General features: G+C 41.0%; 1 protein-coding gene across 2 annotated transcripts in view; it reads right to left on the bottom strand.

The window, feature by feature from the left end:
- bcam (basal cell adhesion molecule (Lutheran blood group)) overlaps positions 1–23,871 on the bottom strand; it is a 74,957-nt gene extending 51,086 nt beyond the window's left edge. For both annotated transcript variants that reach the window (XM_066683493.1, XM_066683492.1), the window contains exon 1: positions 23,695–23,871. In XM_066683493.1, the coding sequence (XP_066539590.1) occupies positions 23,695–23,746 (52 nt within the window). In that variant the 5' untranslated portion in view covers positions 23,747–23,871. The remainder of the gene's footprint in view (positions 1–23,694) is intronic.
- Positions 23,872–25,254: the final 1,383 nt, after the last annotated feature.

Here is a 25,254-nt window from a genome sequence, read left to right on the forward strand (position 1 = left end):
TGTACGCTAGTCTGCTTTGTGTGGAATGTGTTGAAACACAGCAGCAGCACGTCTGAACACGAGCAGCCTTTGGTGGGCTGAGGGTGGGTTAGATGAGTGATGGGGGAGCAGAAGGGGTGGTGGTGATTACCTGGAATAGCTGGAGAAAAAAGACCTCAAAAACAGCCTTTAAGGTGGAGGAATGTGAGCACAGGAGGCAGTTCTTTCACACAGAATCATTTTCACCATGATATCATCGTTGGCACCGGTTCTCAACTTGAAAATCTTTCCTATTCACTTCAGTTCACTTCAAAACAAGTGCCTTTGCAAAGAGAACCAGCGAGAGCGATCAAGCCACTTCTGAATACACATAGGTTTACATTATAAATGCTTCTTCTTAAATATCCTCCTTAAAACAATTTTATATAAAATATATATATAGCTAGTTAAAAGGTCAAATTGCCATCTTGGACTCAAACATTGAATTGTCCTCCATAGAAAAACACAGAACTGTACTGGGACTCTTTGGTTTAGGCTAAACTTACAGTTCCTATGTCAAGCATGGACTAGAGGGGTATAAAGCTCATTTTACCTTACCCTTTTCAACATTTAGCCATACCCCTCCAATAAGGCTAGGGCTAGGAGTGTCTCAAGTCAGCTGGGAAAGAGGAGTAGGACAGAGGGACGGGCTATATCTCTTGAAACTGAGATTTTTCCTGGACACACTTCAAACAAAGGCCTATGAGACACTGGCATGATGGTGGTGTAAGCGACCAAACAATGTCAGCATTATCTCCTTTAAAAACTGTGCTAAACATTGCATTATTTTAGTTTAATACAGATTCAATGCATTATGTCCCTTTCTTTCATAACAAGCAAAATAGTAATAATAATAACTATCACTAGTAGTTTGCAGATGTCTTTCTGCTGATTCTGAAGCAATTCCCTTCGAAACAAAATGAATTTAAAAAATGGCTACCCAAGAAACAGCTGAATTAAGCTTCATGTTATAGAGAGAAATACTATTGAAGGTATGATGCACTTCCTTAAGCTATGTTAAAATCTAGAAGCTCTGATATCACTGCAGACTGGCAACAGAACACAGCAGAAGCACTACCATTTTTTATGTTCTCATGACGTACCATGCTCTTGAAGAATTGTTTCCATTTCGTAAGGGAAGTCTTTGAGCACTACACATTGTAGCACTACTCATTCTAGTTTCAAGGGACAAGACAACAATTGAAAACAAGGGCTGCAATCAAGTTCCAGTCCATCTCACTCATGCAGTTACATCACACTGGTGGACAATATTGCATAATAAATTTACCACTTTGGATTGTTGGAAGAAGCAGGAGCGCCAAAGGAAACCCACGTAATCACAGGGAGAACACAACAAGTTCAGCTCCGTATCTTTTAAGGTGGAATGATATGTTTGAACGTCTGAACGTTTTCATTCACTGTTTGAATTACTACAGAAACTCATCTGTAACTCAATTTAGTTTTATAGCGTGTTCGATATGTGTTTATTTCATGAACATTATTCAGAGTCAGTTCCAACTTAATTTACATAATAAGTCTGAAATAGTGTAAAACTGTCAGAAAAAACAAGAAACAACATATTGCCTACAGATGCTGTTTATCTCAGCTGTGGCTCAGCTTAAAAGCCTGAGACATTTCAGGCCGAGCCGCTTAGTTTGTTTCCCATTTACTGAGCCACTGATACGTACAAGCACCAGAACTTTTTCCAGCACATGAACAAATAGTGAGAAAAGACCCTCTGAATTTTACGGCCTTTCATTTTAACACATTTTCACATTCTAGTAGCTCACAAAGTACAACTGGGAATTCCTAGGTCATGTACTGAGCAAAACGCTTAAAGTGCGATTAAATTACTGCTGGTAAAAAGTAGGAGGTCAGTGGTGGTGGGAACATTTATGGAATCCATGTCACCTTTCACACACACACACACACACACACACATACAGACACAGCTGTTGAAAATGTGTCACTCAGCATTGAATGTGGACACACAATCCATGAGTTTGGAGTTAAAATATGAAGATTACACAAATCTACAGTTTCTTTTTGTAAGACGAATATGGAACCCCTTCATTGTCACTCAGAAATCCCCTTTTAGATGTTCTCATACTCTGTCATTACTACATTCCTTGTTGTTCATACTCTTTGTCCCTTTCTTTCTCAACACACATACCAGCATTCTTCCACATAGCACTGGCACGCCTTCGTGTAAATGTATAACCTGCAGGCATGCTTTTCAGCCCCCAGGCTCGCAGAACTCTCACAATGACACTTACAAAGCTTATGTCATGAAAAATACATTTTCCAAGTTTCCCTGAAAGCAGTTTTAAAAATAAAAACTGTTCTTTACACCTCCACAAGTTGAAACCAATCTAAAAAAAAAAGCCTGTTTCACCTTCTTCATGCTTGGCTTTTCCACTCAGCCAAGTGAAGTTATAATGAGTGCAGTGGAAAATGTGAGTGACTCGATTAAACAATGTGCTGTTCAAGGCTGTCAGGAGTCACACTGATTACCACAGTCTTCCAAAGGATGTCACAATCATGCAGACCTTTACTATGACTGACCAATGGATTTACAGTGCTGTACCTACCCTTTCACACTGAACTGATGCAGAGGGGTGAGAATAATTAAACTTGCAGATGTGGTAAAGTATTAAATGTTGTACTGTTGTTGGCTGTTTGGAAGTGTATTGATCACTGTAATCCTCCACAGTATCAGAAGGTTAGTTTTTCCTGACATTTTATATTTTATTCAGCACCTTTCAGCTTCTACCTTCTAAATAAAAACCAACAGGGGACAGACTATCAGGATAGAGACCACGGAATTGTTTTAATTTTTTCCAACATTGTAAAGCTACCTTGGGTTTGTGACAAGTGGTAAATAAATCTAACAAACTTGTATTATTAGTAGTAGTAGTTGTAATAGTATTATTATATTAGACTTAAAGGCCTGTTTAAATATAACTGACCATTAGAAACACAAAACCTTTGATGTACAATGAATTACAACTACTTTGGCGACATAAACCCACACACTGTGTAAGTGGATTTTGGGAAACAATAAAAAAGATGTCTGTCTCCATATATATGACACATGCTGTCATTCACCAGCGCTAACAAGTAACCCAAAGGGAGCTTTAATCAAATCGGCCTCTCCCAGGACCCCCTCGCTGCAGACAGTGTATTAACAAGGTCAGTCTAGTAACCAATGACAACCTCAACCTTCAACACGCAGTCAAGGTCAGGAGGAGCGTCCAGTGTTAACAAGACGACAAGGAGACTATTAATCACTCCAAATGCCCCCATACTAGTGCCCTGATGGGCGCAGGACACACGCAAACGCTGAAGATAAACAGATAAAGATGCTGATTTCAACGTCCACAGACAGTCGGAGTTCCTGTGACAGCATCAGTGAGTAAGACGCTACAGATGTCTCCCAGACAAGGAAAGCAACGAGAAACCTTTCACAGATAACAAAACATAACGACCGTCCAGCAAAACTGGAAAGAAAGAACAAAGGAAGTCAACCCCATAAAATGATCAAAGGGAAGAAGGGAGGTGGAGAGAAAGAATAAAACAGAGAGGAGTGACAAAGCGGCCCGTATCATTCCTGCTGCCGTTCAGACCAGACAAACCCTGTTTAAGGGTTTCAAACTAGGAAAGCTAGTGCTAATACACCACATAGACAAACATTTGGTCACCAGAATGTCTTCAAAGGTACTAACAGAGAGTTTTCTTCCCCCACTTTTGCCGCAGTAACAGCCTCTCCTCTCCTAGATGTTGGAACAATGCGGTAAGGATTTGATGGTGGCCACAAGAGCAGTAGTTTGGTCAGATTCTGATGCTGGACCACCCCTCAACTCATCTCAAAAGTACAGGATGGTGGACCGTGCTCATCCCTCCACAGAAGGCAGTATCACTATTGCACTGCTTGTCTCTGGAGGGCTTTACACCCTCATGGTGGACTCTTGGCATTAGCCATGGTCACTTCTCATGTTGTTTCATGTGTATTGGGATCACACAATCTGTGTGTGTGTGTTCAATGGACTTATGTAGTGACTTATCTGTGACGTATTTAGTGAATGTCAGTTTGGTAAAAGCAGCAAAACAAAGACAAAGAAATGTTGTTTAAAAGAAAGAGAAAGAGAAAGGAATGTGATAATAATCACCATCATGTCCGCATGTCTGACCTAAATATAACTTGCTTCTTTGCATTTTAATCTTGGTGTTAACACTATTACTATGTTAACTTTTCCCAAATCAGTTTTACTGTGCTATAGAAACACAGAACCAACACTGTACACTGTTCTCCGCACAGTCATCCCAATGGAACTATCACAGTAACAGCATTTGGCAACTAAACTGTCAAAAATGTAGTTAAATTGAGTAATTCTGTAAATATGAAGTCTTTAATTAATAAAAAGCTAAAACTATGAAGCTGTGGTAGTTGGGGAATATAATCTATAGCTGGGAAACAAGGAGGAACGGGGGTGGGGTGGGGGTTGTAAAGCTGGCACCAGCTGCCCCTCCGTCTCAACTGGCAGACTGGACAGATCCTTGAACATATGAGGACGAGGGTGAGAGACAGAGGCATAAGAAAGAAAGAAAGAAAGAAAGAAAGAAAGAAAGAAAGAACAACAAATTAGTCAATGAATGAAAAAAGGGAGAAGAGAGAAAGCAGGCACAGGAGAGTGAATATTTACAAAAGAGAAAGTATGAGAGAGAAAGAAGCAAATGTATATAAAAACAGAGAGAGAGAGAGACAGACAGAGAGAGACAGAGAGAGAGAGAAAGAGAGAGAGACAGACAGAGAGAGAGAGACAGAGAGAATGCATGAGCGTACGTGAAGTTGGAGACTAGTAGTTGATAAAATAGAGATAAAAGTGACGGACGAGAAGAGGAGAGGAAGAGACGAAAGCTACTGTTTCCTCCCACACTCTTTTAGACGCCGCCGTCCGTTCTGATCTAGAACAGCTTCTAATAAGAAGCTCTAATAAGAGCAGGAGCGTCTGATAAGAAGTGCAGAGGTATGTGAAGCATGTGAAGCAGATAAGAGCAGTCATCAAACAAAAAATTATACGGGTCACGCACTCCTGTTTGCTTCAGGACAAAAGCGATGCCTGAAGAATATCCACAACAACGAATGCAGACGTAAACACACACAGTTCCACAGCTCCAGTCACATGGTCCGACTCTGCGGGCTTGATATGAATCTGGCAGACACTTGCCAATGAGCACGAGGATATTAGATTCATGTGCAGCTGCTCCAGAAGGTCTTAAATCCTGTCCTGTTTGTCTGTGCAGAATATACAACCTGTGGAGATTTTAACATGACAAACTAGGGCTGGGCAATTAATCGAAATCGACGTTCAGAACTTCTAATGGACATAATCTTGTCTATGTTAATTATATCCATTATTTTTATTCTGTTATGTCCCCACTGTGTGTTCATGTACTGTCCCTTTAAAACCATGCTACCAAGCTGTAGTCACGTGGTTCTGCCCCCTATCTGCCACATGGAAGCAACCTAAATGCTGAGGCTGACCAAGCGACTTGAGCGGCTAATGCGAAAGAAAGAGGGTCAAAAACACAATAAAAAAATTATCGTTCATTCATTCATCTGTAACCATCCATTATCTGTAACCGCTTATCCAATTTAGGAATCATCAGGCGCAAGGCGGGAATACACCCTGGAGGGGGCGCCAGTCCTTCACAGGGCAACACAGACACACACACACACACACACACACACACACACACACACACACACACACACACACACACACAACCCTACGGACACTTTTGAGTCGCCAATCCAACTACCAACGTGTGCTTTTTTTGGACTTTGGGAGGAAACCGGAGCACCCGGAGGAAACCCACGCAGACACGGGGAGAATACACCACACTCCTCACAGACAGTAACCCGGAGTGGGAATCGAACCCACAACCTCCAGGTCCCTGGAGCTGTGTGACTGCGACGCTTCCTGCTGCTCCACCGTGCCGCCCAAAATAACCGTTCATTAATCGTAATCGTGGTAATATGTTAAATTAATCGTGATATTGATTTGCGCTCATATCGCCCAGCACTAGTATAATACTGGGATCATTTTAATTGTATAATATATATTAAAATATATATTGATATAGTGCTCACTCTTGTCCTCGACACCCCTCATCCATCCCCTCTGCCCCCATCTCTCTGTGACAGATGGTCTCTCTGCACCCGTTTTTACCCCTTCGTTTTCATTCTCTCTCTCTCTCTCTCTCTCTCTCTCTCTCTCTCTCTCTCTCTCTCTCTCTCTCATACCTCTCTGGACATGGTTTAACTCCCCTCCTCCTTCCTGTAGTCCATATATCCCACACACACAGGTCACAGCCTCAGGGTCTACATACCGCGTGTGAGTCTCAGTGTATTCTCTCTTTAAATCTCTATGTGAACTAGCTCCTTATGAATCATATGAATGAGACTCGAGTTCTGTACTGCAATAAATTATATAAATGGGAATGTATGAACATAAATAAAACACACACTCGCACACACAAACAAACTGAAAATTTCAAACAATCATCTGAAACACTGTTTAAACTAAACTGTAATACTGTTTAGTGCCAGTACAGTACAGAAGAGTGCACTAGTCTCTAAGTCCAAGTGATGACACTGACTCACACTGATATACTATACAGACATATAAGATAGATTTATAGTGATTATAGACAGCCTGTAAATACAGATACAGGGCTTCCAGGGATATAACACAAGACAGGATGTGTGTGGATGACATTCATGCCTTCAGTAAATGCACAATGCATGCCATTCTTCTTAGACTGTGTTAAATATAGGAACCTTGTATTGTGTGATCAAAATAATAACTGCCATGTTGCTTTGTGAAGATGGCTGCCGTTTGGAAAACACTTGCCTATACAGACTTGTTTCTACTCTTTGTAATAATTAACATAACATTACCATTCACACAGTAACTGTATCATTTCACTCAAAACTAGTCACTTAGTAAAAACTGTAGTTAATTATTATTCTTTAAGCAAATACTCAAACAGAGCATAGATTCAGTAGTAAAGTTCTATAAGATTGTGCCTGACCTGCAGCACTGATCTGTCAATTTCTGAGATGACTCTTTTTCACATTCTGAAACAGCCATCATACTGACATCTAGTGGCCTGGCTGTTTGAAAGATTCTTTACTAAACATATTTTCCACATGGCCTCCCCCGTGTCGTGGTTATGGTGCATAAGCTTCATCCAGCGAGTACAAAGCAATCTGATTCTTCATTTCACGTGAGATGACTCCATAAGCTAAATATAAAAATAATACAAAACTATGTTTACAAATATTCTTTGCAACGTTTTGGGAAAATTGCTTATCATTCGTTCAGTTGTGCACTGGACTAGTGGCTGCAAAAGTGGAAAAACTCAAATGAAATGCGTTTCTTATATTCAGTTTTATTTTTACATGCTGTTGTCTTGGTTCCACCTTAAATAATTCAGCAGTTATATCCTGCTGTCCCTGTTCCATGTTAAACAGCACATTCTGTTGGCTACCACTATCTGTTGCTTAAGTATAAACTGCACTAATATTCAAATATCATTGTTAAATTCGTCATATCATCCAACCCTTATCTGAGACAATGGAAGTTCTCCACTCATCTTCCATCTGCAGGTTTTTCCGTAAGCGAAGTGCTCCATACTTCCTGAATGAGTGTCCCCCCTGGGGATCTCACACATTTAAAATGTGTCTCTATCTAACCCTGTGTGTGTGTGTGTGTGTGTGTTTGTGTACTTACTGCCTGGGGCACTTTTCAGACCTAGACTGCAATTACGGTTTCATCGTCAGCTGCATGTGCTTAGACTCTGTTTTTGGCTCTGTTCTGAAGTCAACTGACCGATAATCCATCACACTAGATTGTGTGTATGTGTGTGTGTGTGTGTGTGTGTCATAAAATGAAGAACATTCCCTACGAAGATAGAAATATGTTACAGTCCAAAAAGTGAGCAAGAGATTCAGAAGTAAAAGGGAAAAAAGCAAGTGAGAAAAGTAGAAAGAGGGGTGCAGGCTTGCATGTGTAAGCTGATCTGGACTGCAGTGGGTCCAGCTGTCTTTCTTTCCCCTCTCCCACTCCATCTAGACATCCAGCACAACTGTTCACCCTTCTATTCCCACAGAAACCAAAGAAACCAAAGAGGAAAAAAGCACCAAGCTGAAATAAATACAACAGCCTTCAAGGAATGAATCTACAACACAAACAAAAGATACTACGGGGAATTCATTGCAACTAAACGGTCATAACATTACCACAGTCATTCAGAGTGGATTGATTTAAAATGCTCAGTGTCAGAGCAGTTCAAATTCACATCCTTAAATGACATTTTGGACTTAAGTGTGTTTTTTAAAAAGCTAATCATGACAAGTGACCAACGTAGTTTTGATCTGTCTCACAAACTCTAATTGTAAAATTATGCTGTGGTCTTTTGAAAAGGTACAAATGTTCTGTGGACTGGTGGCCGACAAAAGAGTCCAGCAAGAGCTGGATGGTGTAACAAGGAACAAAAAAATCAATACGGATCTGTCTGAACTGATGCATGGCTTAGCTGCGTTCAGTCCAAAAAAACAACACAACACGTGAATTAGGGCTGGACGATATGGCCAACATTTATATCATGATATATTTCTTAATTTAGGTTGATACGATATAATTTCCGATATTGATGTGAACAGAATGAAATCCACTGTAAAACTTCCAGAACAAACAAGAAACATGACGTCACCATCAAACATAAACCTATTGGCTTTGTCAACATTTATATTTTTAAGCTAAATTTAAATGGCACTGAACCGACGACAGCGACCTGTAATGACCATCAGACAGTGACAGATGCTGTAAATAATGTATACTGAAATATTAAAAATCAGTTTAAAAATCATTATTGTTATTGAAAAATGTTTTATTACAATAAATAATTATATTGAATTAGTGTCCAGCCCTAATGCGAATTAACATTTCCTCCACAGTTGGTGTGGTTTTCAAAGTCCAGTGATCCCATTAGTGACTGTGGTTTGCAATGTCACTTTCTGCATTTCTGGGGAGGAGCTGTGGTAGTGTAAATATACCAAAAAGTACCAAAAAGTAGTAGTAGAGGTACCATGCAATGAAAAAGCACCATTTGCGATACATGGTTCTATGCGGCCCACATTTTTGAAGTACTATTCTTAGTGCCATATAGAAGCCTTTTCTGAAAGGTGCTATATAGAAGTGTCTATCGCAAATTCTCCATCAATCTGAAGAACACCTTTACAATATAAAGAATGTTTTAATCATGAAAAAGGTTTTTCAAGACTTCATAGTTCTGTATAGAAGCAGTTCCCTACTTATCAGTACCTGATTGTTTGGTTTAACTCAGGCAATTTCTACTATTGATATTTGTATTGGATTTATTTTGTATATTTTGTTGTCCCTTGAATTTTAGTTCTGAACTGTGTGTAAATAATTGAATCTTGGTGTCATTTCGAGAGTTCATGATGTACTAAATCATTTCCTGTGGACAAATCATTTTGAGGTCAAGGCTTCCCATCTCCTATACTTATATGTTATTGTATCATCTAGTCAAAGCGACAGGGGCCCTCTGTCTCATTTTCTGACCAACTGTTTCCCAACTGCTCCTATTGTGTTTGTGCAGGCTGCCAGCTTTTTGCTTTTTTGCACTTGTGAGGACTCGATCAGGTGAAAGCGTTAAAGGAACCGTTCCCCAGCAATTTCAGCGGGTAACTTCAAGCCCAGAGCCGCCCGAGTGGTGGGCACACACAGCAAACAGATGGGGAGAGGGATCTGGAAGAGTGGGGGTGGAGGAAAAATGAGCCTTGATGATTGGCTACACCTGAGAGATGACAGTGCCAATGAGGGCTTTGTGAAGGGGGGTTGACTTTGACAGGGATCATACCACCCTCTGTGTGGCGGGGGGAGGACAGCTGTATTGGCGCCAGGGCACACTGGTGCTTGATGCCACCTGGCATTTAGAAGAAGTGGCAAAGCTCATAGTTGGCTGGCAAAGCAGGGTTTGTGGCATCAGCCATAGACAGACACCAGAAGGCCGAACCTTCTCTAGGGCCGCACAATATGATATAAAGTAGAATTGCGATTTTTCATCAAACTTCACATTGCCACTGCAGTATGTTTAGGCAATGAACAATAATGTGACATAAAGTGTTTATGGTTATTACCTTAAGAACCCAGAGAAACTTCCATTTGGAACTGTAGACTGCAGTCTTCTGCAATATCAGAATTGCAAATGACATTATCACAAAATCGTGTATTTTGTAGCACTACACTCCAGAGTTAATGCCCTTAAGCTCATAGGTACTCAGTAACTAACACACACACATACACACACACATACCCACCCACTGACCCATAGCAGCACCCATCACCAGTTGGTACAGTCATATCGCTGTGGCAGGACCTCCCAGTCGGTCGCCATTCCTATTTTTAACTGCAAGTTAAATCCAAATTCCACCCCTAGCTGAACCCTGAGTCATTTTCACATGCTATCTTTCACATGGCCTACACTTGATAGTGACCAGTGTGTACACACACACACACTTGCAATAAGGCGACACCATTTGCAGCAAACATTGAAGGACATGTTAATAAATTACAAATGTGTTTAATAAACACATGCTTGGGGTAATGCATTTGTACCACATATGTATAAATAGACGCACCCTTATATTTATTTATTATTAATATCCATATATATATTATACTGTATATACTGTACTTTGTCCAGGACCACCTTTTATTTGCTAAATTCCCAGTCAAACAACCTGGAAAAAATGTCAGCCTGCTGGAGATATGTCTAATGAGATTTGTATATGAGATAATCTACTGGCCTTAAGAAGAGGAAAGACAAAAAATAATTTGTAAAAAAAGGTGTTTCCATAACATTATTAAAAAAAATCAATAAAGAATAAAAGACATTTGGACTTAAAACCATGCAAGACCTGGTAGAGCTCCAAAACTGTCAAGATCAGATAAACAGTCCTTTTTCCACAGCCCAGAGCTCAACATCACTCAATGTGTTTGGGATTACTTGGATTGTGAGAAGAAGGAAATGTAAGCAACTCCTAAGGCTAACTTTGCAGGTGATGAGCAATATTTCAAACATTCAAAAGAATTTTATTGGTTTGTTGTAGAGTGCCATTTTTTCTCGGCTGTCCTTACAAATATTCTATGTACAATAACAAACCCACACATACATATATTTTCACGGCCAACCTGTTAATAAGAAACTCCATAAACCCAAAACCAATATGAACACAAATCAGCAACTCCCTCATCTCCTCACTCCCATGCCCTCCTCTGCCATTCCCATCACTCCCTTCTATCTTCACATTCTCTGCCATTCCACATCATACTTCTTTCTTTCTACCACTCCATCTCGCTCTCTCCTTACTCCCTCCCTTGCTGTGTCTAATTACCCTGCATTAATACCTGCATTCCAGTAGCCTCAGGAATGTCTTAACAATGTAGCCCTGTCCTTTCATTGCCACACAGGACAGAAAGATCAGTAACACTTTATTTGAAGGTCCCTACTGAAAGCTGCAGTTCATACAGCATCTGAAACCAAATAAGCAAGTCTAATTGAAGGAAGGCTGAGAAGAGGAAGCAAGCTAATTGGTCTGGTATATACAGTCGTATGAAAAAGTTTGGGGACCCCTGGCTGTGTGGCCAGTGCAGGGACTGGGAACCTTGTTAAAGTTGAGGGTCGCATGGATTCCAGTCAATATCAGTACAACGTTCTGGAAAGGCCATCTCAGTCCCCAGACCTGAATATTATTTCATGCTCAGAAACCATCAAACCTGATTGAACTGGAGATGTTTTGTAAAAAAGAATGTTCCAAAATACCGTCGACCAGAATCCAGACTCTCATTGGAAGCTATAGGAAGTGTTTAGAGGCTGTTATTTCTGTGAAAGGAGGATCTACTAAATATTGATGTCATGTTTCTGTTGGGGTGCCCAAATTTATGCACCTGCCTAATTTTGTTACACTTCCTGTAAATCTTATAAACACTTTTCACTTCTAAAATATCACTGTGTTCATCTGCAATATGATACATTTAAATGCCATTGCTGATGATTTACAAAGTAAAATAATGATAATTATCAGGGGTGCCCAAACTTTTATAATGATTATTATCAGGGGTGCCCAAACTTTTTTATACCTCTGTGCAACCCTTGCTTTTTAGCTACGTTAGCCATGTAACTAAGGGGGATTTTAAGTTGTACTTGAGCTTTGAAGTTTTACCAAAAGAAGTGCATGGACGATGAGCTGTAGACAGTGAGAAACCAAGCATGGGTCTGTCTCATGCAGATTCCACCAGAGTTTGACTTCATTCTTTCTGAAACTTCTGCAAAAACGAAAGCAACTCCAGGGTAAGATGCATGAGGCTGAGGATGATGAAGGAGAGCAAGTGGAAGGAGAACAAAAGAAACAGGGCAGTGTTTTGTTTGTCTGCCCTCAGCCAAACAAAATATGGTATCTCACTCTCACACACTCACCCAAGTGAGCAATTCAGGCACTAGGCCTATCTCTAAAAGAAAAAGTAAAGAGGGAATGAGGGGTAAGAAAAAAAAAGTGTAAATAATGAGCAAATTTGCTCACACTGTGCATGTCTGTTCTTAATGAACATGTGTCCTGTGCCGTCCTCGTGTGGCCCCTCCCCACTGAAGCCTTTTCAGTATGCGCCCACACACCCTCGGCCACTCCAACTGCTAATTGACCAGAGGGGGTCCCACGTGCCTGTCACCATAGTGACGCAGGGAGGGGTACAGTACTCCCCAACAGAGTCAGAACTGTCCAACTGAGATATGGAGAGGCTTTCACCCACCCAAATCCCAAATTCATCAGCTTTACCAATTCTAATTTGCAATTACCATCAGCACAATCAAAGCCTCATAACCCCAATGGAAGGCTGTGTAGGTGGGTTGATAGTGGTGTGGTCGGGAGCCCAAATGCCTTATTATGTCCCTGAGCACGATATCTGCCCTGCCGTGGCAGAACCACCACCCACAGCATATGCTCAACATATTCAATCTTAATACCCATATCCACCCCACACCAACCTCTAAACTGACTTTCTAATTAACTTTTTATTAAAACCATACTGCTCCCTGCGGTGCAGAAAAGAGGCATATCTGCAATACACAGCACAGTCTGTCTTACTGCCGCCAGGGCGACCATCTTTTACAAGAGATACTGGTCTCTGTATCAGATGATTGGCAAAAAGGGGATTAGTCAAAGCTGGGAAGGAGTAATTTGATTCAGCAAAGGCTATTTCCACTAATAATGCATTAAATCTTTGTTAGGACAGCGCAAAAGTTTGCTTTCTGGGACGTGAACAAGCAAACAAAGTAATAATGGATTCATGTGATACCCTCCTGAGGTACTTTGAGTTTGTAAAACACTACAATATTAACGTCATCTGCAATTTCCTGACAAGTGATCCTTTCTAAAACTCAATAGTGACCTATGAATCCCTTTTACTGGAGAGTATATGAAAGGTAATTTCATTGTAGTGTATATGAGAATATGTTGTCAAGCGTTATAGGGACTGGAGCCTGAAACACGATCAATGGATTCAAATAGAAAATTTAGCAATTCCAGCTGCCAGTCATCCAGTCAGGGCCTATAAAATAGCAAAAGCACTTGATTGGCTTAGATTAGTGTTGAGAGTGCATGCGAGCTCAGCCGCCGCCGGCTTGAATATGATTATTAGATGGAGTGTCAATCAAACAGGGGACAGCAATTGAAACTGGCAATGGACTCCTCCTATGGGTCCTTAGGACCCCCTTAGCTTCTCACCTAGAAGCTTGGGACTGTGATTAGGGATACATGCACAAAATATTCAATCTCTGATGTAATAAACAGCGACAGAAGGAGTATGAGAGGACAGAGACCACATAAGACTATAATTTCAAGCTCCGGTAATTGTAGACTCCTAGTTAAGTCATAGCTTCTTCCACAGTCAAGCTCACACAGGTTTTGCCAGGTCTGCAAAACAGCCTTTATGTGTATGTATGTGTAACAGGACTAGCGCAGTCCTCATATCCCTAAGGGAATCACCTGAACATGTTCCTCTTACAGGACATAGGATACGCTACCTGATCCAGGATAGCTAATGCGGGAAGCCCCTTCTCAGATAGACTCCTTTACCTAGATTTCTCTGGAGCACATCCTGTTTCACAAACAAATACAACTTCAAACGTGAACAGCATGCATGAGAACACGGTTGATTGTTCACATCAGCAGTGACCTGCCAACTATAGTCTGGGACTCATGCCTCACTGACGTTGCTATATCATTATTAGCAAGTCTTTGTCACAGAAACATCTCAACCCTCTGTAGGGAGCTTCGTGGTTTCTCTCTCTCCTGGGACCTCCTACCTGCTCCACCTTAAGAATAATATTCATTTTCCATCATGGTCAAATGGCTCATCAAACAGTGACCATTTTCCTTGAAGAGTTTAACAATGCCCTGTTAACCATTAACTGTATTAAAAACTTGAAGTACGTTGCAACGAAATAAGGTCACTTTCATATGCCTATATGGGCATGCTATACAAACGGAAGGAGAAAGATAGAAAAGACGACTGCAGATAATAATCTGCTCTTTTCTTACTGAACATGCTTTGCCCTCCTACAAAGTTATCTCAAACTGCATACTGTACTTCATTCTACATACAGTAGCGTGCACGAATGTGGTTGCCATAACATTGGCGAACAGGACATATGAAAACAGGATTTAAGTGGATTTTGGCATGCACAGTGATTGTTGAGGCAAAACAAATCCACAAACTAGCCAACATTTGGGAGATCCAATGAGTGGCTTTACAGGCTAAGGCCCTGCTTGCATAGTGGAGGATTTTGGCACAACATTGGGACCCAAGCCTGACTGTACAGATGGCCATGCTCTTATTGTGTGGAAAGGATGGCATGGTTCCTCACTTTCACGGATGTAATCTATGGACTACTAGTGAGTAGTTAGTTCAGGTTGCTGAACCTTTGTCCCTGAGGGTCAGGGTCCAGCACAATGTGTGGTTGCACTTGCTAAATACACCTGATTCAACCCACCAGTTAAGGAACAGGTCTTGTCCAAACTAGAAAAGATTATCTGTCAAGTGTCTTCCTCTTTTCACAACAACCCTTTCTTTTCACAAAGAAAAGGTAAAAGGTAAACTGAACCAAGCATACGAGAAATAAAGTCAAGTTTGGAGTACAGGATTACATATTTTTGATGCCATGGCTTGTAAAATTATAGTAGAAATCAGACCTATATTTTGGATATCCAATACTCTTTAACCACAGTTATCTAAAAGAAGATGTGTTAGTTTGCAGACAACTAGAAAGACAACAACAAAGACTGGAAGGAAATGTTGATAATGATCTCTAAAAGATTTTTGTATGGTAAGATCTCCAGGGAGACCCCACCCCACCCACTGTCTTGAGAGGGGGATACTGGATCCATTGGCCCGGGGGTGTGTCGGACTAACCAAACAGCCATCAACATAAGGCTATAAAACCTTTTCTCCCCTCCGGGTCGGCACCCTGTCCTCAGCGAATGTTTACCCGCTGAGAGGAGGAGGACAATAGCCACATTCTGGTGGAGGACGGGAATGTTTGAGCATTCTTTTCTTCAGGCTTGTTTCAACACACTTTGGCATTTTGACCTGTGTGTGTTAAAGTTCCACCAGCTTGAGTCAGGTGCAATACGATCCCAAAAGAAGAGATCCCAAGCAAGCGACATATAAAGACTGTTTGCCATTGATTGACGCAGACTTGTAATGCTTGCCAGTAAGAAGTGTAACATGGAGAATGAGACTGGATGATTAAAAATAGAGAGGCAACCTGAACTTGCACTTGCTGAAACAGTTTGGTATTAGATGGGAAAACAAAGAATAAACAGATCAATGGGGTGCATCTAGTGCTTAGTCCTCTATCGATCCATGTCTAATGGAACAAGAGACGAGGTTGTCTTTCAGTAATGCATGATGCCTTATGGCAAATCGTGTCCAAGGCTACTTAGGAAAGGACGACATTTCCCCCCAAAGGAAAGCCATAGTTCAAAATGCTGGCTGAAAGATGTCAGTTGGACTTCCATTGGCCAATCACATACTGCTTTTCACATCTAAATGGATCAGCTGCACTTAAACTTGCCTCCCCAAAGAGCTCTCGAGACTCTCATTCTCATCGCCAATACCCCACTTTCAAGGCTGGTCTTCAAAGTACTCATCTCTCCATAAGATACACACACACACACACACACATAGACACACACTGATGGACCCAGGTGCCCTCTTTTTTTCTCTCTCTCTGTGTTTCCTGTGTAACGCTAATAACAGTGCAGCCTTGAAAGTACAGCCTTGGAGATATCAAAGGCCGGAGAACTACTGGGCTTCCTCTGTCTCAGTCTGTGCCCAGCTCCGGCACTTTGTAGTTACAGGATAACGTTTGAGCACTGGGCAGAGACGGGATTCACAGTGATGGTGGGGGTGCGGAGGGTGTACCAGGCTGTGTACAGAGAGAGGAGGGAAAGAGTGAGGCAGAAGAGACAGACTTTTTTTTTTGCAGTGAAGAGTCCATAATTGGCTAAGGCTGGACGTAAGGAGTGATCTCTGTTTTTGTAAGTGCCTTTCTCTTGCCTTATTCTCTAGACTATAGACACACAGCAGGACCTCTCTCAAATACACCTATGGTTGAGACAGAGTTGTCGATGCCAGGCAATGCACAATAGGCATGTAGAAAATGCTGTTAATGGTTCCAGCATTATTGGCGATGGCTACACTGACAAATTATTTTTATAACCACAGTGATTTTCAGCCCTGCATATTTTGGTGTTTTCTCAGTTCTAAACTAGTTCGATGTGAAGGGGAGTTGGAAACCACTTGTTCAAGACAATGCCTGGGTGACTTGTGTCTGATATGGAACAGTTATAATTGTTCCTCAGTTCAACCTTTTGGACACTTGTGAACACTCCACAACTACATCATGGACAAACTTGTGTCTCTCTACCTCCTTCCATGTTCGCTGCAGATGGGAACACATTTTCAAAATGGTCCATACCAAACAAGGGATTTTTCTGTGCAGATCATTGCTGTACTGCTCACATAATCTTCTTGTTTAAACACATGTTGTGTAAAAACAGTGATGACCGTAGTAAAGAATTTTATTTTGTCTGCAGATGCACTGTCCCAGAGATGTGCTGATCTTTACAATTCAATCAGATTATACTCTCATAACATTTATTTTTTGGTTCTGACTGAGACACATCTATAAATTTGTTGTGTCTTGTCACGTGAAACCACTGTTTAGTGCCCTATTACCTGTGGACTGTGGAATCTAATTAAAAAAGATACAAAACCCAGACTCTGGTGAAAAACCCCCTACAGAACATTTTATATTTTTAGCAAATCTCGGTTTCTTGACAAGTGCAGCTGTATTGAAGTCCAAGTGTGGGTCATAAAAAGAGACAGACAAGAATAGTGAGACAGTCAGACAGGGCTAATCCAGAGTGCGTATTTAATGTGTATTTGTCTGCGTAGTACCAATCCTACTGATCTCCTGCAGAGCTTTGATGATATCAGGATGAAAAGGTAGACGGACGAGGATGAGCTCTTCTTCCTCTCAGAACCACATCAAACTTATCCCCGTCAGTCTGAGATTTAAGTACGAGAGCAGATGTCTCATACCAAATTTGCCCCTTTAAGACTGCTGCCAGGTACGTGATCTACCTGCAACTCAAGAACAAACCAGCCCTTCGTAACATCACACTTTACAAAATGCTTGACAGGAACCCAAATAACACTCCACAACCAACTGAAGAGTACAAATCCTTTTACTGTTATTAAAGCTGCTGGAAATCTGGACAGTTCCTTTGTACTGATTCTACTCACAAGGAATGAAATTGTATTTTTGTACCTTGTCGGAAAATGTACTGTACAGGAACGTTATTGTTCACCAAAGGTACAGACAATTTGGAAGGTACCTTGTACAATCTCCAAAAGAAAAGCTATGACGAATTGAATGTGACCCTCTGGATCAGTCACATATGAGCCTTTGTTCACCATGCCCAATGCCATGTATGGGATAGAAGGATATAAAACTAGCTAGGCTGTAAAGCAGGACACTACGTTCTCTGGTGTGATTTGGCTAGCTCTATCCTATGAGATAGATTTGTGATCCACAACTAATAACTGAGCATCGTTACCTAAATACTCTCATGGCTAAATACAATCAAATCTTTAGAGAAATGTTCCACCATCCGTTTTAAATCCTTCCCAGGTGAGTAGAGGCTGTCAGGGCAGTAAAAAAAAGTGATTAACTCGTTATGAGTACCTTTCATTTTAGAAGAAATATTGAGATATTTCTTGCAATACACAGGCATTATGATAAGGCAAACATTTTTAGCCTCTTAAAAGAGGTATGGATGGTTGTTTAAACTACTAAAATGTGGTCAGCCCATAATAAATGAAACAGAGAGTAACACCACACTGCCATATTGTGGTTTTGGATTAACACCAGCGTGCTGTGGTTCTGTGGCAAGCCACATTGGCAAGCTGTGTACACCCAAGAGAGGGAGAGGGAGAAGGAAAGAAAGCAAGAGATTGACTCAGAGTCTGGGGGCGAGATAGAGCCTGTCCAGTTGAATGCCTCTCATTCCATGCTGGGTCCCCCTCCTGCTTGCCATGCATGAATCACAGCTAATAAGAGAGGCAGGGGCTCTAAGCTACATGCTAAATAACAAAACCCCTCCCCACATGAGCTCCATCAGTCCCACCTGCAGAAAACACCATCAGAATCACCAGCCTGACTACATCCAGCACAGGCTGGTGATGTCCCTTCTCTGATCTTCCGGAAAGGCTGAATTGTGCTGACACTAAGCACTATGTTGTGTACTCTTTAGTATGACGGTACACAATTTTTAACATTTTGGACACACTGAGTGGACACTCCTGAAACCTAATGAACTTGGAATGAACAACTAAGCAGGCGAGCTGCTAAACTGTGCTGGACTCTAGCCATTCAGGGCCAGATCCCAGAACTGGACACTAGTGCAGACCCCTGCTGTAAGTTGAGAATGTACATTCAAGTGAGTGTGTATGTGTGTGTGTGTGTGTGTGTGTGTGTATGCATGTGTGTGCCTTTGAGACCAGGAAGGGCCCTAAAACAGGTTTGGCTTTTATCTGGTGACCCAGATGAAAGAGTGGGTTTTTCATTTGAAAGCGCCTAATACCATAATAATTACTGATGGCTGTGGGGGGCAGCATAAGTGTGTGTGTGTGTGTGTGTGTGTGTGCGTGTGCATGTGTGTGTGTGTCATAGAGCCAAGGTGGTTGTGGGAAGGGGTTTTTGGCAGAGAAATTAAAAAAAAAGGGAAATGAGTGCGGGAAATACACAAAGAGGGGAAGCGTAGAGTTTCCAAATGTCTCAGCGATTCTTTCCGCCGTCGTCCGTTCTACGGACTGTGATCACAATTGCATCTTGCCCCTGTCAGACTCTGCTATGCACTACACTAAGGCTGAATGACTTGGGATGCTTTATCTAATTGCAATTGACTAGTCACTGACTCTTCCCATAATGCATCGACTTTAAATAACACTGCAGCTTTTGTTCTTCAAACACTGCACTCTTTTAAATTGTTGTTTCAACATAAAATAGATTCATTCTTTAGCCCTGAACAATTAAATTCTATGTCCAAATTTGTGGAGATTCTTGGATTCAGGCAACGGTACTGAATGTACTTGGCTCACTGAATCCTGGGCTTTCAAACAAATTACCAAAAATAATTTGGTAATGGCACTCAATTATTGAAAGAGGGACACTTAAAGAGTATGAATACTGAAGAGGGACTTGCAAATGGAATAGGGACTCCAAAAGTTGACTGGTAAACTGATCTATCTGGGCTTGCCCACAAATGTGGTCTTTTGTCTCCATTGTTGCCAGGTCAGTCTAATTTTATAGTACATTAGCAGAAACACAGAATCTAAGAGTTGTCCAGTTTAAACTACAAAACTACTAAACCAGTAGCTTATCAATACTAGACAGCTTGAACTCTACAAGAAACACTAGGAGGGTTGCTGTCATTGCCATTTCTGGACATCTCTCGGTTGGAATATACATTTTTTTCAATCTTGCTGATGCAATATATTTCAATAACTAAAGGTGTATGATGATTTGCAAAGCTACAATCAAACCTGACATCAAGAAAGCCGCAGCTGTGCGGTCTTATCTTGGCCATCTTTGATTAGAGGCATGAGAATTCTCACCCTTCCCTTTTCACTTCTCATAGCTCACTATCTGCCTGAGACAGGGGCGCATCATTTGTCACACAAAGACCTAACATTTAATATTTTCACAAAGTTACGTATCTAATATTGTGTGTGATTAATAAATAACTTTCATTCAAAACCCACAGGTAATTTTCCAGTTGGGTGTTGAGGATGGCCTTTAGAGGGGTTGCAAAGAAGAGTGTAGAGAAACTGTTTCACGCTACGCTTTAAAACTGGCCGTGAAATATCAACAGAACATCGGCTAATACTCAAACTGACAGTTCACCTACTTTAGCTACTTAGTCTGAATCAAAAGTGCTCATGCAACACATAGATGGGAAGTGAGGTCGAGTGTGTGCGAAGTTGTGTGTATTATTACTACAGTGGGCTGTAAAGTGTCGTGAGTGTTGATACAAGTGGGTGTGATGTAATACAGTCACTCCTGCAGTGTGCATGGATAATGTAGTGTGTGTGAGGCAGAGAGAGAGAGAGAGAGAGAGAGAGAGAGAGAGATACTTTTGAGAGCAGTGTAGGGGGAGATGGGAGCACAGATAGAGGAAAAGAAAGCAGGACAGTAGAACAGATACAGTACAAGATTTAGCAGGTTAGGGCAGTTTAGCTCAATATTAAAACACACCAGTACTGGCACACACTCCAGTACCACTTTTCCATGAATTGTGTTATAATGCATTAAGGAATATATAATCTGCCCAAAATAAATGACTTACTGGATTTGATACTGGGAATGTAGCGATACACAAGTTTCAGATTTTCATTTGATTAGGGCTTTTGGATAAGACCAGACTTTCTATCACGATATATTTCTTAATTTTGGTTGATGCCATTCATTCATTCATTCATTATCTGTAAGCGCTTATCCAATTCAGGGTCGCGGGGGGTCCAGAGCCTACCTGGAATCATTGGGCGCAAGGCGGGAATACACCCTGGAGGGGGCTGGTTGATACCATGAAATTCCAATATCGATATCAACAACATTCAGCCAAGAACCAAAAGCATGACATCACTGTCAAACACAAACCTCTTCAATCAGCTACAGATGCTGTAAATAATGTATTTTTAAATATTGAAAATGTGTTTAAAAGTCATATCACTGTCATTGAGACATTCCATATTGCTATACACTGATAGTGAATTATTGTCCAGCCCCAGTGTCAGTGTAATCCATTTTCTAATACGGCAAATAAAAGGTAAAAATAAAATACATAAAATACATTTTAGTGGAATTCATTTAAAAAAAACTGCTTTTGCTGCTAATCCCCCAATATCCCAGAAATCTCTAGGACTTATAAATACCTCCAGGTAAAAATCAGAGTCTTGGCCCTGTCCCAAGTCCTTTCCGCCGGTACCTTTCATGTAAACACACTCCCCAATAACTTGAGAATAAAGGTGGTGTTAAATGGAGGTTATTCGATATTGCTCTAAAACACTTACACCATAATTAACGTATACACATGGACAGACCACCAGATTTGCTCACTAAGATATCAGATCTATATTAAGTTAACGATATATATACAGTATATTGCGCATCCCTACTGTGCAGCTGGATGAGTGGAGTAGTCTTGGCATAAAGGAAGATCATTGATGTAGCAGAAGGGTGTACAGGGGGAGCAGGTAAACTCACAGCAGGAAGTGACAAACAGAAGCAAGGGAAAAATAGCCCACAGAGGAAAACAACGAGCGTCTAATCCACACAGTGTTTTTAAAACAGTCGTGACCTTCCCACTTCAAATATTTCTGAATTTTTAATGGTACATTTCCAATGGCACTGCAGTTCATTCTTAATCCAGACTTAAGTCATGTCCCTTATAAAACCTACTTTTAAGTATCACAAGACGACAAATACAATAAATATTAAACCCACATGTAAAACATCTGCTCCAGCTGTTCTCAACAGACTGATGAGTCTGGCCAGAGCGAGCAGGTCATCGTCAAGACTCTGAACTGTTTGTTTAGTTCTTTGGGTCATTCACCACACGACCTGATCTTCCGACGCCTTCTCTCTCCCTCTCCCTCTCTCTCTCTCTCTCTCTCCCTCTCTCTCTCTCTATCTCTGCCAGTGGCTTTATTGGCAGGACTGCTTTACAGGAAATATAGCTATAGCCAAGCACTTAAAAGATGACAAGCAATCCAATACTACTATTAATAATATACTGCCCATATATAAATACTGCATACATCATTATAGAGATCCATACATTACTCATCACACTATAAACCTCCATGGGTATCTTTCTGCACACCTTTTTCTTAATGTCTCACATTTCTTCTATCTTTCACACATTTCTCTCTATTCGTCTACCAAATTGCTTTTTGTCCATCTCTTCCTTTTCTCTACACTGCTTTACTTTCTCTCTTTTCTTTTTTCCTCTCTCTCTCTCTACAATTAATTTCTTTCAACTGTCCATTTCTTTCTCTGCACCTCACTACTTCACTGTTGGTATTCAACGTCTTTTTACATTTACACCACTCTATCTATCTACCAATCAGAGGGTTTTATCTTTTAACTCTGTCCCCTTATCTTTTCTCTTCATCTCATCACCTGTTTTCCGTGCATTTCTTTCTTTTCTCTCCACGGCTGTACGTCGACTCTATTTCAGAGCTCCTTTCACCTTTCTTTTTTGATGTTTTACAGTATCCTTATATCTTCCTTAAATGTGTTTTTCTTTTTTTTTTACATTTTCTCCACACCTCACTTTTCACCTTATTCCACGCCTCTCTCCCCCTCTCCTCTCCTCCCCTCTCCTCTCCTCCCCTCTACTCTTCTTCTTGCTTCACTTTCATCACTTACTTTTCTCCAGTTTGCCTCTTTCTCTATAACTTCTCTACACTTTTCTCCCTACACCGAGTTAGTTTTTATCGCTCTTTATCTGTACACCTGTCTTTCTCTGAACACTCACACCCTATACACGAACGCGCGCGCGCACACACACACACACACACACACGCGCGCGCTAAACAAGTGTCCGCAGTGGCAGTGAGAGAGCACCATCCAGACACAACAAATTAAACCATTAATATAAACAATAATATCTACTTCTCCTGAGAGAAGTGTGGGCTTTTCTGTGAAACGTCGCCTCGAGCTCTTTGAAGTCGCCGAACAGGACTGAGGCGCCAAAACAAAACTGAACTAAATAAATTCTACAAAAAATTAAAAAGAAAACACCACAACAAACACAGACTCAGACTAAACACTGCAGCTTCAAAGTCTTTAAACAAACCGCTGATGTATGTGTATTACACTGATTAGTCAGCACAAAAAGCCAAACAAGACGGTTTTAAAATAAAAACAATAATAATATTAATAACATGTTCTGACCTCCTAATGACAGAAACAGCAAACAAAAACTCCACAGCGTGTTTCCCGCCATAGTGACTCTTCTCAAACTTGTCCGGATTTTTCTCGTGGGCTCGACTTTTTCTTCCACGGAGCTGCGGCTCTTCAGTCCGTCGCGGGTCGGTGAAGCCTCCTTTCAGCCTCGCGCACACACTATGAACACGCACACACAGCTAGTGCCGTTTTTGACTCCCCCTCCCTGTCTCTCTCTCTCTCTCTCTCTCTCTCTCCCTGTCTCTCTCTCTCTCTCTCTCTCTCTCTCTCTCTCTCTCTCCCTCTCTCTCTCTCTCTCTCTCTCTCTCTCTCTCTCTCTCTCTCTCTCACTCGGAAATCTGATGAGGGCGGCAGTGGCTTTGGTTGATATATTTGCACAAAAGGTGACCCTCCCTCTCCCCCTTCACCCACAGCAAAGCGACGGTGTGGAAGTGTCGCTCCTGGGGCATTTGAATACAGTGTTTTGTGTTTTGTGTAAAGTCTGGCCGCCCCTGGACAACTGTCTTAGGTTATATTTGCCACTTTCACTAAGAACATCTTAATTGACCCACATTAGCACCAATTAAAGTCATTTTATCTTTTACCTTGGTGTTTACCTGGTGCTTTATAGAATAGAAATATGGTCAATAATGATATACTCCAGCACAATTCTGTTTATCGTACTGCAGTGTTGTCAAATGGGCTGCTTCAGACAGTCAGGGCCTCTCTAATCACAAACCTACGAAACAAACCATGTCAATTAATGGGGTGGGGTGAAATCTGGGGACTAATAAAATATTCTTAGAATAGTGCGTACTGCATAAAGACAAAGGTGTAGAGTTGGATCTAAATCAATTTTAAGGGAATTTTCTTAGAAATAACTTCTAAAGATTTGATTAAAGATTCTGATTTTCTCTGATGACGGGGGACTTTAAATCAGAGTGTTTCTGTTTATTTGCTGAGTCTCTCTTCTTGAGAAAGACCATATTTTATGTTTGTCCTCTCAGTTTTTCTGATTCAAATGTAAATTCATGGCAACAAAAAAGAGTGACCACATTTTAAAAATGAATCTACAAACCTGGGTTTTTTTTCTGTATAAACAGAGTGATCATCTGAACTTCTGAGAAATTGGTGCTAAGCTGCTTTCTAGGCAGGAAATATGTGGATATTTATAGAAATGTCATCATACCAGATGCCAGGTGTGGGCTACAGAAGGTGAAGAGAAACTGTGTTCTTTAGAGTGATGATGATTCTTCTGATTTCTTTTTTGATGGTTTGGAGTGGTTGGGCAAATTTGATTTGTTCTTTATCAAGCAGAAGTCAGTGCAGAAGAAGAGCAGAGAGAGTCCCAGTAGCTGTACTCTAGGTGTCGTAGTGAAAGAACAACCAAAGTGTGAATTCTGACAGGTGCTGTGCCATAGGATGCTACATAACATGAAAAATACCATAATAATGACAGTTTAATACTTTTAGGTGAGATTATCCCTTTCTGAAGCATTTCTCATGGCCTTACTGTGACATAGTTTATTGTTGATGTTAATCTCTTAAAAACATGCCATGTGATCATTT

This window comes from Hoplias malabaricus, chromosome 10 (genome assembly GCF_029633855.1).
Source record: "Hoplias malabaricus isolate fHopMal1 chromosome 10, fHopMal1.hap1, whole genome shotgun sequence".
Classification (NCBI taxonomy): domain Eukaryota; kingdom Metazoa; phylum Chordata; class Actinopteri; order Characiformes; family Erythrinidae; genus Hoplias; species Hoplias malabaricus.